Below are 13,260 nucleotides of genomic sequence, written 5' to 3'. Positions count from 1 at the left end.
ATTATAGTTACTATGGTGCACTCACAGAGATTTCTTGTTTAATATACACTAAATACATGACTTTATCTAACAAAGCCAATTATGTTTCTATGTTTCTATATGAATCACTTGAGAGGCATGTCAAATCACAGATGATTTAAAAATTATTTGATTTTGATGGGATGACTTCCAGTAACAAGATGAAATCAAAACTCCACAGATACTTTTAATAGCTGTTAGCATACGCTAAACATGTAACCACTGGTTCTTTTTTTCCTCTACAAAAGCTCAGGTTTAGGGTTCTAATTCAGGGTACTTGCCTTCAGGAATGACTACTTCCGGCTCTGGTGCTGGGTTACTCTGGGGAACCAGTGGTGCAGGTCCAGATGTGACTGCCTTCGGACTCTTGCCCTTTGTATTGATGAATGCTGGTTCAGGTGTGGGTTCAGGTGCGGGTTCAGGTGCAGGTGTTGGGTCTTGGCCTTGAGGTAACACTGGCAACGGTTCTGGCGTAGCTTGAGGGATTACTGGCGCTGGTTTGTAGCTTTTTCCTTGTGGCACAGGTGAAGGCAGTTTTTGATATTTCTCTTGTGTTACCATAACAAGGATACCACTGGTTGGCTCTGGGGCAGCAGGTACTACTCCTGGAGTAATTGCTTGCTGAGGTACGACATCCTCCACTGGTGCTGCACTCGGCTGCTCAGGAGTAGGAACTTCACCTTTAGGGCCCTTTCCATTGGGCACACTTGCACCCTTTATGCCCTTCCCATTTGGCACCATGCCGTAACCTGAGAACCAAATAGAAATATGAGGTCAAAAACCATACCTAAACATCTTTTAATGGAGAACCACTCAGGACATCAATTAATATATGGAGACAGAAAAACAACAACAACATACAATCAAACATATAACATAAAATGTGCATTCAGAAGCAAAAGCATCCTCAAAAATCATTAATCATCATATGTACATTCATTTACCAAAGAACAAATGTTTCAGTACAATCATTTAGATCAGGGCAAACAAGTATTTACCAGTATTGGCTGCTTTAGCCAATTGTCCATTTGGTACACCAGCAGGACCACCATAGCCTGTGAAATACATTTTCAAACTAACTCAAAATCACACAATAACTGCAGAATTCTAATTAATACAAAAAAAGGAAGCTGCTTAAAAAATGATTCAGTAACTTTGGTTTTTGCACATTGTAGAGTTAAAAACTCTACAATGTGCAAAAACCAAAGGACTCACTTTGGTCCACAAACACTAAATGAATGGTATTTAATGCAAGAACTCTCACCATTGCCGAGTGTTTTCGCACCTTGACCGGGTGGAACTGCTCCAACTCCTTTGGTAGTTTGAGGTTTTGAACCTGTGCTTGGTCCTCCGTAACCTGCAAACAATAGTTTATAAATTTCGCAATGTGAGTATATTGAGACATCACAAAAAACAAAACAAAACCAAAAAAAACCTCACAAGATCAATGAATTAGATTCAGAGCTAACTCATGAATCTCTCTTCTCAAATATTAAAAATAAATTTGACATTGAATAGCTGGAGCATACCATTCGGTTTACTTCCATATCCAGCAGGTGCAGCTCCATTTTTAACTCCATGACCTTATGAGAAAACATATCAAAATATAAGTGAAGATGGCAGTAATGGTATTAATCTATGTTTTACTGTGTAAAGTGCATATTAACAGGATGTCACCATTGGGTTTGGCTGCATATCCATTGGGAGCTCCGGCTCCAGCTGCAGCTCCATAACCTCGGGTCAAACATAAAAGCACATGAATGCACCATCACACACAGAATTTCTTGTGTATGAGGAACATTTGCAGCACTATAGATAACATTAAATATTGATTTACCATTGGGTTTAGCTCCATATCCATTGGGAACAGCCCCATTTCCATAACCTTCAGATTACAAATACATCATGACAAAAAGATTAAGTTTAATATCTGAATGTTTCATTGTTTGTAAAAATTGATTTTGTGACATGTTTTCACAGTAGAAGTTGTACCTGGTTGGGGTTTCATAGAACCTCCTCTGTTGCCTCCATATCCTGTGAAGTATTCATGGAAGAAAACTGCTTTATAATCTTATGGAGATGTCATCAAAAGAAAACAGCATTTTGAATTACAAATAGATTTTTAAAAGAAGTGACAGTCTTACCATTGGGTTTGGCACCATATCCATTTGGAATACCACCATACCCTAAAATTAATAAATTAGAGTACAGAGAAATCAGAATTTATGGCAACACATAAAGAGATCCACTGATAGTTAGAGAAGTAGTTTACAGTATACAATATACAATACAATTCTGTTAACACATTAAATACAAATACTTAAACCCAACAGTCATTTTCCAACATTTCCAGGCAAGCATGCAATATAACTTATTTAATGAAATTATGTTTTGTTTTTTTTTTGTTTAGGTTTTTCCATCTCACATTCCCTCCTGGTTCAAAAAGTGGTAACTGCTATAAATAATTTTCAAAAGTAATGACCTTAACTGGCAAAGTGCTAGGATGTTCATTCTGTATGTTTTTCCTACAGTATCTAAACAGTATCAAACATAGCCAGTAATTAACCTCATACTAGACATGTAATATGATTAAGAATAATGGATATAATGAATGTTGACTCACCATTTGGCATGGCTCCATTCCCATTAGGTACTCTGGCTCCATTATAACCTTTTCATTTGAAAACATTTGATTAAAAGATGTGTGACAATTGTTTTTACTCAATGTGATACACAGCATTGGACAATATCTAGAGATTTACCATTGGGTTTTGCACCTTGTCCATTGGGCACACCAGCCACAGTACCGTAGCCTGAAGTTGTAATCAGACAAGTTTTGTTATTTTACTTGTTTACAAAAACATATTCAACTTACAGCTATATAATGAATATGGGTATAAAGTGCAGGCTCTCAGCTTTAATTTGATAGTATTCGCAAAGGTTTAGGGATAACAGCTCTTTAATATGTACCACCCTCTTTTTGAAGGGACCATAAATAATTGGACAACTGATTTAAAAGCTGTTTCATGGACAGGTGTGGACAATTCCTCTGTTATTTCATTATCAATGAAGCAGCTAAAAGGTCTGGAGTTGATTCCATGTGTGGTCTTTGCATTTGGAAGTTGTTCCGGTGAAGCTACAACATACGATCAAAAGTGCTCTCAATGCAAGTGAAACCGGTCATGCCTAGGCTGCAAAAAACACAACAATTCCATCAGACAGATCTCAGAACATTAGGAGTGACCAAATCAACAGTCTGATATATTCCGAGGAGGAAAAAATCCACTGGTTAAACACAAAAAGGCCTGGGTGTCCATGGAAGACAGCAGTGGTGGATGATAGCAGGATCCTTTCCCTGGTTAAAAAAGGACCCTTCACAACTTCCAGCCAAGTCAAGAACACTCTCCATAAAGAGAAAACCTCACGAGAGCAAATACAGAGGGTTCACCTGCCAAAAAAACCTCTAAAAAGCAGCACATCTCAGGAACAGCATTCTTTGGACAGATGTAACTCTGATCAATTTCTATCAGAATGATGGGAAGGAAAAGTTTAGACAAAGCTTGGAATGGCTCATGATACAAAGCATACCACATGTGACAGAGAACAGCCGCATGAATTCTGTTATGGGGATATACTGTCTGCTCAGATTCACCCAAATTCAGCAAACCACTGTGATGGTGTACAGAGCCAAAAACTGTGTCACTGTCCGAATATATATGGACTTAACTGTATGACGAAAAAGTGAGGATATTCCCACCTTGCTTCGGTCCCTTCATTCCTCCGTTTCCAAAACGAGGTCCCAGACCAAAGCCTGCATGGCCATAACCGCCATTGTAGCCTTGTAAATACAGTATATACATATATTAAAAATACAATTTATATTTTATTCATCACAGTATTCAGTAAAGACTGGACTGGTGTATGACTCACCTCCCATTGGTTGAGCTCCATAACCATTATAACCATTTCTGCCATATGCTGGAAGAACAAATTGAGACATTGTTACTGATGTTTTAGGTGGTGACTTCAATACTGTGTAATGGCCTTAACTCACCTGTCCCTTGGTTCCTGGCAAGCTGAGGTACTCCAAGACCTCTGGAGCCTCCCATCCCCACACCTGGACCTTTTATCAAAGAAATACAGATGAATCAACGCTGTTTGGAAGTGAATGTTATGATCTAAACAACAAGGTGGCAGAACATTAATTACCTGCGCCATAAGGTGGTCGGCCATATCCTTTCATGGGTTTACTTCCAGCTCCACCCTGGCCTGCTAAACACAGAGATGTATTCAAGTTACAGAGCAATTAAACAGGAAAGTATCATGCCGTCCATTCCTATTTGACCAGTTTACATCTCTCACCATTTGGCCTTGCCCCATTGCCACCAGAAGGACCTGCTGAGGCCTTTTGACCTGAAGAGCAAAACATTTTTACTTACATTCACATGTAACACAATCTTTTAAATACATTAAAAGTTTTGTATTTGCAGACATTACCGTTGGTTTTAGCCCCATTTCCATTTGGTACACCAGGTGTAGCACCATATCCTAGTAAACAGAAGGATTAAACTTCATTTATTTAACATAAAGTAGTACCTGTACATGTACATGTTGGTGCTGTAACAAGTTTACTTTAAGCTCCTTGTTGCTCATTTGGTAGACTTTTCCTTAACCCGTGTATACATGAGAATCTGTTGATATTTTTTAATGTTAGCCTCTTTAGAGTTTAGTATAGTCTTGGATATCATTATCAATTTTATTTAAATGCTTCAAGTACACAGTGGGAATGACTGATCCACCCCAGACTCACAGTAACTATGTGATTAAAGCTGGGAGGTTGGTTGTTTCTGCTCTGTGTTTGAATCTGAGCAGAGAAAACTGATTGTATGTTTGCGATAGAAAACGACTGTACTAGTTCAGCTAAGAACATGTCTGTGTGCCAACATTTAGTCAGTGTAACTTGTTGCATTTTGACAGTGAAGGTCTGAGGGTTTATTGTACTGAGGAGACTTTAGTCCATTATGAACCTACAGTAAACATGTGAGAACATTTTCATCACACACAGCTAGACTGCATAATGAGCATCCAGTCACTAAACATGAAGATTTAATAAAGATGCTGTAAGAACTGCCTACCGTTGCCTTTTGTTGCATATCCATTATGTGCAGTGGCACCACCTGCAAACAGATACAAAACTTTATCCATTTTTAATAACATTAAAATGGAAAAACATTCAATGCATGCTCATACTTTAGTTTGTCATAACTGCTTTTGCTATCAAGATGTAAAAAAAATTAACAATTTCAGCTTACAGCTTCAGAAATTGTTGTAAAATTACTTTTTTTTCTGTATCTAAAATTATTGTTTCTATTTTTTACATTTTGTTCATTTACATTTTTGTAGTGATTCATCTTTAAATCAGAAAAAAAAATATAATCTGTAATGAAAAATAATTGTTGATTGCAGCCCAACCTAACCCTAGCCCTAACCCTAACATTTGTTATTGAACAAAGAGCATTATCAGTTTTCACTCACCATTAGGTTTAGCTCCATTCCCGCCAGCCGCTGCACCATAACCTAAAAGCCGATAAAAGAATCGAACAAGAGACTCATTAGCTTTGCTGTTTGAGATTGCAGCAGTACTATAAAACCTCAAAGAGATTCATTGTACCGCAAACTTTAATGTAAGGCAAGGCAAGGCAAGGCAGGTTTATCTGTATAGCACATTTAAAAAACAAGGCAATTCAAAGAGCTTTACATAAAAAACTATACATTTGACATGGAAGACTCTGCATTAGTATTTTTTCCATAGCCTTAAATGACAAAATGGAAAAACTTAAAAAACATTTGCATGTTTCTCATATTAATCAAATCAACAGAATTTGTTTAAATATCATGAGCAAAGATATGAGGTGAATTTACCTTTCATCCCTACTCCAGCTGTCCCACCAGCAGGTGCACCATAGCCTTAAATAGATGGTGTATGGTAAGAAATGTTGTATGTAAAGAGGATAAGCTCTAAATTTGTTCTAGATAGCATGAAAAGAGATTCACCATTAGATTTTCCTCCATTTGCACTTGGAACACCAGCTGCTGGTCCATTACCTGAATGCAAACATCAGGAAAATGACTGAAAATCATGTCAACCAGTCATGCAATTTTATTTTTAAATTCACATCCTGTAATTACTGACCTAATCCTTCTGTGGGGTATGCACTGTATTCATTCTGTGCTTTACATTAAAAACTATACATTTGACATGCAGGATTCTACTTCAGTACTAACTCTTATTTTACTGTGCATTTGGCTTTTTTCGCTAGAGGACCAAAATGTAGAGAAACTAGTAAAAAAAAGAATAACTTGCCATTTGAATATCCTTTGTTTCCATTGGGTGCCACAGCAGCAGGAGCTCCATAACCTAGAGGTTAAATATATACTTTGATGCTTATATAGCATAGAAATTATGATATGATTAAATTGAATACATCAACCCCAAATATAACATCACCACATCTGAAATACCATTGCCTTTAGTTCCTTGTCCACCGTATGCACCAGCTGGAGCACTGTAGCCTGCAACAAAAGACATTTGAAACTAAATGGTTTTGTTATGTGCGTGATAGAGTATGTATCTGTCCTCACTGAGAAAGTGTGTCATACCATTGCCTTTCATTTGTTGTCCATTGGTTGGGCCGGCTTGAACACCATATCCTGCAACATTGTTATTATATTATAGCAATCAATAGGTAAGTCACATTAGAGTTATTTCTACCATGGAGGCAAACTGTAAAATGTGACATCTACCATTAGATTTAGCCCCATTTCCACTGGGTCCAACTGCTGGATTTCCTCCTAGATCAGAAAAAAACAATGCATATGGAGATTTGAAGATGATTAGTGGAAAACAGTGATCCTGACAACCAATAGTTTATTTAAAAATATAACATAATCCTGCTGTTTTTTTATAATAAAGTACAGGACTCAAAGGCAAAGTTTTAAGGAAAGGGTTACATTTTTCAAGTCTGTTTTAACAGCAGTCAGGTGTCCAAAGAAATTCCGAAATACAGCATTACTGCTCTCTGTCTGTATGTGTGTGCATACTATATTCCAAACACTCACTGCTTTATCAACATATGACTAAATACACAGTTTCTTTGGTGTATTGTCCCTCTCCTCAAACCTTTGAAGCTCTACTATAAGCTTAGTTTCTTTGAGGATTAGGGATTGTGTCGAAGTGAGAAATCTTTACGAACATTTTGATGCCTTTATTTTAGCCAGTTGTGACTAATTTAATCCAACCTGATAACATCCACTTCTCTTAATGAATGAGGAAGTAACTAACTTTTAACATCCTATTTTAAGACTATTTTGATGAGCATCAGTTTAGTGGTAGAACAGAGACTGAAACTCTAGCTTTTGCTGCCATCTGTTGTATGAAGTTTTCAGGACCATCATCATGTCAACTCAAAACCATTCTGAATGTAAGCTCTAAAAAAAAAAAAGGAAATATTGTGGGCTATTTTCATCCTTCTCTCACTTGAGAACAATGTTCTAACCTAAAACTGATGATAGAATAAATACTGAAAGTGTTTTAGCTGTGAATGGTTCACATTTGGAATACCTACCTTGTGGTTTCCCACCTTGTCCATTGGTCACACCTGCACCTGCTCCATAGCCTTAAATGACAAAAGACAAAATGGAAAAACTTAAAAAAACAAAAAAATACACACCCACACACACACAAACAAACAAACAAACAAACACACACACACACACACACACACACACACACACTTCTCAAAGATATGAGGTGAATTTACCTTTCATCCCTACTCCAGCAGTCCCACCAGCAGGTGCACCATAGCCTTAAAAAGATTGTGTATGGTAAGAAATGTTGTATGTAAAGAGGATAAGCTCTAAATTTGTTCTAGATAACATGAAAAGAGATTCACCATTAGATTTTCCTCCGTTTGCACTTGGAACACCAGCTGCTGGTCCATTACCTGAATGCAAACATCAGGAAAATGACTGAAAATCATGTCAACCAGTCATGCAATTTTATTTTTAAGTTCACATCTTGTAATCACTGACCTACTCCTTTTGTGGAGTAAGCACTGTATTCATTCTGTGCTTTACATAAAAAACTATACATTTGACATGCAGGATTCTACTTCAGTACTAACTCTTATTTTACTGTGCATTTCCCTAGAGGACCAAAATGTAGAGAAACTAGTAAAAAAAAGAATAACTTGCCATTCGAATATCCTTTGTTTCCATTGGGTGCCACAGCAGCAGGAGCTCCATAACCTAGAGGTTAAATATATACTTTGATGCTTATATAGCATAGAAATTATTATATGATTAAATTGAATACATATCAACCCCAAATATAACATCACCACATCTGAAATACCATTGCCTTTAGTTCCTTGTCCACCATATGCACCAGCTGGAGCACTGTAGCCTGCAACAAAAGACATTTGAAACTAAATGGTTTTGTTATGTGTGTGATAGAGTATGTATCTGTCCTCACTGAGAAAGTGTGTCATACCATTGCCTTTCATTTGTTGTCCATTGGTTGGGCCGGCTTGAACACCATATCCTGCAACATTGTTATTATATTATAGCAATCAATAGGTAAGTCACATTAGAGTTATTTCTACCATGGAGGCAAACTGTAAAATGTGACATCTACCGTTAGATTTTCCTCCATTTCCACTTGGAACACCAGCTGCTGGCCCATTACCTGAATGCAAACATCAGGAAAATTACTGAAAATCATGTCAACCAGTCATGCAAATTTATTTTTAAGTTCACATCCTGTAATCACTGACCTACTCCTTTTGTGGGGTATCCATTGTATCCATTCTGCGCACCCATTGTGTGACCAACACCTTAAACATAATAATAGTAAAGACTAAAATGCAATTCTCAGAAACAAATTTGTGACTGGAGACATTTTTTGTTCATTTACCTTTTGACGGCATGAGCATTCTCCCGATACCTCCACCATTCTGAGGTTTCCTTCCTAGAAAAAAAGAACATAACTATGAACAAAGGCTTTGGCTTCAGTGAAAATACAGTATCATACATTCAATCATTTACATTTATCATTAAGACAAAGTGTAGAGAATGTGATGGATTCACCGTTAGGATATGGCCCATGTCCATTGGATACTCCAGGTGCAGGACCGTAACCTTGAACACAACACATTTAGTGTAAAGTAATATTTTATTGATTTCAGCAATTCTCAGTAATAACAGTCACTTACACATAACTCAATACAGCTGCCTATTTAGATGCAAATACTTGAGACTACACCAAAAAGATTCAGAGGTGAAATGATACTGAATCAGTGAACCGACTCTTTCGTAGTTTTATCAGTTTTTATATCAAATCCACCTAGAGGGCACCACAATAACTTTTATTAAAATCTGATTCACAAAAATACTCATCTCATTTTAGAAACTTGCAATATCATGAACTTATAAGTGACTGCATGAAAACCATTGAGAGGTGGAGCAGGGGACAGAATTGTGGGTTTATATATCTTTTTGATAACATTTTAGTTTACATTCCCCTATTTAGCATTGATACGCAGTAAATAAACATTAAGTAAACGGTTCATAACACATTATAATGTAGTTAGTAGTGGACAGAGGAATATTTTGAGTGTTTATTAATGTACAGTATTTGTCAGCCATGTGTGAAAATGGGCAGCACAGTGGAGAAGTGGTTAGCTTTTCACCTCACAGCAAGTGGATTCTGGAAAGGTTAATTTATGACTCTGAATCTAAATAGGTGTGAATGGTTGTCTGTCCCTATACTATGTGTTCTGCCTTTCACCCAATGTAAGCTAAGATTGGCTCCAGCTCTCCACAACCCTCCAGAGCAAAAGCGATAAAGAAAATGAATGGATGGATGTATTTGTCATCAATTATAATTATTATTTTCTAGACATATTTTATTTTATTCATAATCTATTTATACATCAGCCTCTACTTATGATTTATTATTTCTTTCACAGCAGATTTGTATGTTATTATCATGATATTTGATTATTCTTATATTTTGAAGCAGGCACACCACTGCCGATTGACAGTTTGTTCATGCATGGACAATGAAAAGTAAAATTTAATATTGTGTTATTTTTCAAAAATCTGGCAACTTATATTTCCAATTCAGATGTGTACACTAGTGGCTAAAGTGAAAACTATTATTATCTATCCACAAAGTGAGCGTTAATTTAGGGTATACGACCTACAATTACAAGTTGTTCTGCTGCATCATATAATTATTTATTATGGAATTATTTGTAAAAAGTCAGTTATATTTTTTGATATATTTTATTTCTTTTTTTTCTAAGTCAAGGGCACAGCCAAACAAAAGAGATGTAAATGTAAACGTAAGATTCATGTCCCTCCCCAAGTCTAATCATTTTAATACCGTCCCTAAATTAGGGCTATATAGAGCTTTATTAAGTTAAGTCTTGTGGTGAGTCAGAAACATTTTTGGGAGAAGGTGAGCCCAAATTTTTAAAGAAGTCAATGGAGTGACTGTGTACAAGTAGTAAAACCATTCTCTTCCTTTCTCACAGAGGGATGTTAAATTTAGACTGCTGATGCCACCGAAGCTGAGCTGCCTTTGATTTCACAAAACTGAGGCAGCCGCTAAAGAGAAAACAGAATATATAGCTGCTTCGCATCATCTCAAGAAAACTTGGTAGAGGGCCGAACACACTTAAGAACTACACTGGGAGTGTTGCCGAGACTTCAGTTTAACATGATCGTTTGAAATTTGACAGGCAAACCCGAGCACCTGAAAGACATTTGTCTCATCTCCTCTTCATCTTGAGGAGCAGGTTGTACTGTTCAATGCAAGACTGGAGCATGCTGTCTTGAATTTTGGGATTCTTGCAAGATGAATGCAAGAAAGCAAAAAATATATAGAGTATACAAATACATGTGTACTCTGTACATTTTTTAAAATTTTAAAACATTTGTTTCACTCATTGGGATGTTTTTTTCCCATGAGGATTTTTTAATCTCTCTGTCCAAATCATTCAAATTCTGGCTGCACCTTGAATAGGGTTATATATGGATCATGTGTAATTTCAAAGCATTCAAAAGCAATATGTTGTAAACCATCACTTAAGACAAAATATTTTACACATACTAAGATACTTAGACCTCATAAACATGCAGAAATCAGTGCACGTAATAACCTCGTCTAGTTGAAAAAAGAAAACATCAAATTGAAGCAGTTTCAGGTTTAAATATTCAGTATTTTGGCCTATTTTTACTATTTCGTCTTGCAGTTTCTCACTACAATAGAAACTATTTCTGTTGAGATAATCAAATCATGAATCATGTTGCTCAATAGGCATTAAGACTTTGAACTACAGATTTCCGTCCATCACTCACTGACTCAGTTGCAGAGACCCTCATACATGCATTCATCACCTCACGTCTGGACTATTGCAATGCCATCCTGTATGGGGTCCCCAATAAAACACTGGACAGGCTCCAACACGTCCAAAACTCAGCTGCCAGGGTTCTCACTCGAACAAAACCCTGGCAGCACATCACCCCCACACTCAAACAGCTGCACTGGCTTCCAATTAAGTTCCGCATCACTTTCAAACTTCTTCTTCTCACCTACAAATCTCTTCATGCCGTTGCACCCCAGTACCTAACAGACCTTCTCCATATCTACCACCCTTCACGAGACCTGCGCTCCACTGACTTGGGCCTCCTGTCCATCCCCCGCACCAGAAGGCAAACCTTTGGGAGCCGGGCTTTCAGTGTGGTAGCTCCTACACTTTGGAATTCGCTCCCTCAGGACATTCGCCAGGCACCAACTCTGGACAAATTTAAATCAATGTTGAAAAGGCACTTGTTCCTGCAGGCTTTTGCCGGCTAAATGTGTGTTTTTGTCTGTGTTCTTGTTATTGTCAAGCGACCTTGGGTTTTATGAAAGGCGCTATACAAAATAAAGTTATTATTATTATTTATTATTATTTCATTGAAGAAAGCAGCTGTTCATTATCAGACAACAGCACCATCACACTTGTCACATGTCAGCTTATAACTATTTCACATTTCACCTTTTTTCACCCCTCAACAGCAGACCACAAAGACACATTACCGACATGAATTTCTTCAGGAAAATACTGAATCCACTTCAGCTTTCCTTATTTTCTATCCCAATATTTTTGCATTAATTCTAATGAAACACGTAATTGCCCTGCACACAATGTGGCCTCACAAATTAATCCAAATCTAATTTAAAACATCAAGACAACTTAATTTGACCACTGATCTGATGATTATCACATTATTTTTCAGCTCAGACTCTCAGCTGTGGCCTTCACCTCTGCACTTCACACTCACCCCCTGTGTGTGCTGTCTGCGCCAGCCAAAGGACCACCACACTCCGAAGAAGTAATTGTCCCAACATGGTGAACCTGAAGGGGAGAAAAAAAGACCAGAATATCTTAGACCCAGAAGGAGAATGAAGAGGGTGAAGCAGATGTTCTGGAGTGGGCAAACTACCCTGATTGTGAGGGTCTAATATACACTCTGGTCTGAGGTGCCCCTCCTCTGACCACCTCATCTTGTCCTGCAGAAGCTCCTGTTCTCTAGACCCCCCACCCCCTTGTTAGGGGAGATACCCGAGGTGTACACACACTAACTGAATAATTGGGTACTTAAAGTACTTTAGCACTTGAGAGAGAGATGGAGAAGCAAAGAGAGGGAGTTCACCAGATTGGACATTGACTGATGAAGTCTGGATGGTGCACTATCACACAAACTGGATTAAAGGACCTTATAGTTGTTTGCGCATATACTTCATATATGTAGTTTAAATAGTTTGTACAGACAATAAAAGTATATTTTCAGTGTATTCTTCAAACATTTAATAAAACTTAACTGATTAATTATTTTAAATCGTATTGGAAGCACAAAGCATGAAATGTGTTCTTCAAAAAACAGAGAAATGGATGAAAGGATGAGAAGATGACATATGTAACTTTCACATTAAAAAAATCAAACATACTGTAAACCAGAAAAACAACCTTAACAGGAAAAAAAATCAAAACAGTCCAGACCATGGAAAGACATACAGCAGACAGGTTAAAGAAAATATATGTTAAATAAATAATTGCACCAATAAATCTCTACCTCAGTGACAGAACACAACAAAACTAAAATTATACATGCAAAGATCTGAATAGGCCA

At 37.2% G+C, this 13,260-nt stretch overlaps 1 protein-coding gene and 1 long non-coding RNA gene across 2 annotated transcripts; both read right to left on the bottom strand.

Moving 5' to 3' along the window:
- Positions 1-273: 273 nt before the first annotated feature.
- On the bottom strand, positions 274-4,018 carry cmn (calymmin). The gene is made up of 10 exons (XM_053341071.1): positions 3,949-4,018; positions 3,776-3,856; positions 2,781-2,831; positions 2,163-2,204; positions 2,011-2,052; positions 1,856-1,903; positions 1,696-1,752; positions 1,548-1,601; positions 1,283-1,375; positions 274-767 (listed from the first exon to the last, which is right to left on the bottom strand). The coding sequence occupies exons 1-10, from the start codon at positions 4,016-4,018 to the stop codon at positions 274-276; spliced, it is 1,032 nt and encodes a 343-aa protein (XP_053197046.1).
- Positions 4,019-4,074: 56 nt separating this feature from the next.
- LOC128381395 (uncharacterized) lies at positions 4,075-4,424 on the bottom strand. Its single transcript, XR_008323544.1, has 3 exons — positions 4,381-4,424; positions 4,228-4,287; positions 4,075-4,141 (listed from the first exon to the last, which is right to left on the bottom strand). It is a non-coding gene; the product is annotated as an uncharacterized LOC128381395 (long non-coding RNA).
- Between the last annotated feature and the right edge of the window lie 8,836 nt (positions 4,425-13,260).

Source organism: Scomber japonicus, chromosome 20 (genome assembly GCF_027409825.1).
Source record: "Scomber japonicus isolate fScoJap1 chromosome 20, fScoJap1.pri, whole genome shotgun sequence".
Lineage (NCBI taxonomy): Eukaryota > Metazoa > Chordata > Actinopteri > Scombriformes > Scombridae > Scomber > Scomber japonicus.
The sequence above is the reverse complement of the archived record's forward strand: the minus strand, read 5'-3'. Positions and strand labels throughout refer to the sequence as shown.

Bases quoted from the DNA above. Each gene is read 5' to 3' on its own strand.
- cmn (XM_053341071.1), bottom strand. From the start codon at position 4,018: ATGTCTCAATTTGTTCTTCCAGCATATGGCAGAAATGGTTATAATGGT. The intron at 1,904-2,010 runs GTACAACTTCTA...TGTAATCTGAAG, and splicing joins TTCTATGAAACCCCAACCAG to GTTATGGAAATGGGGCTGTT. The intron at 1,376-1,547 runs GTATGCTCCAGC...TATTGTTTGCAG, and splicing joins ATATGGAAGTAAACCGAATG to GTTACGGAGGACCAAGCACA.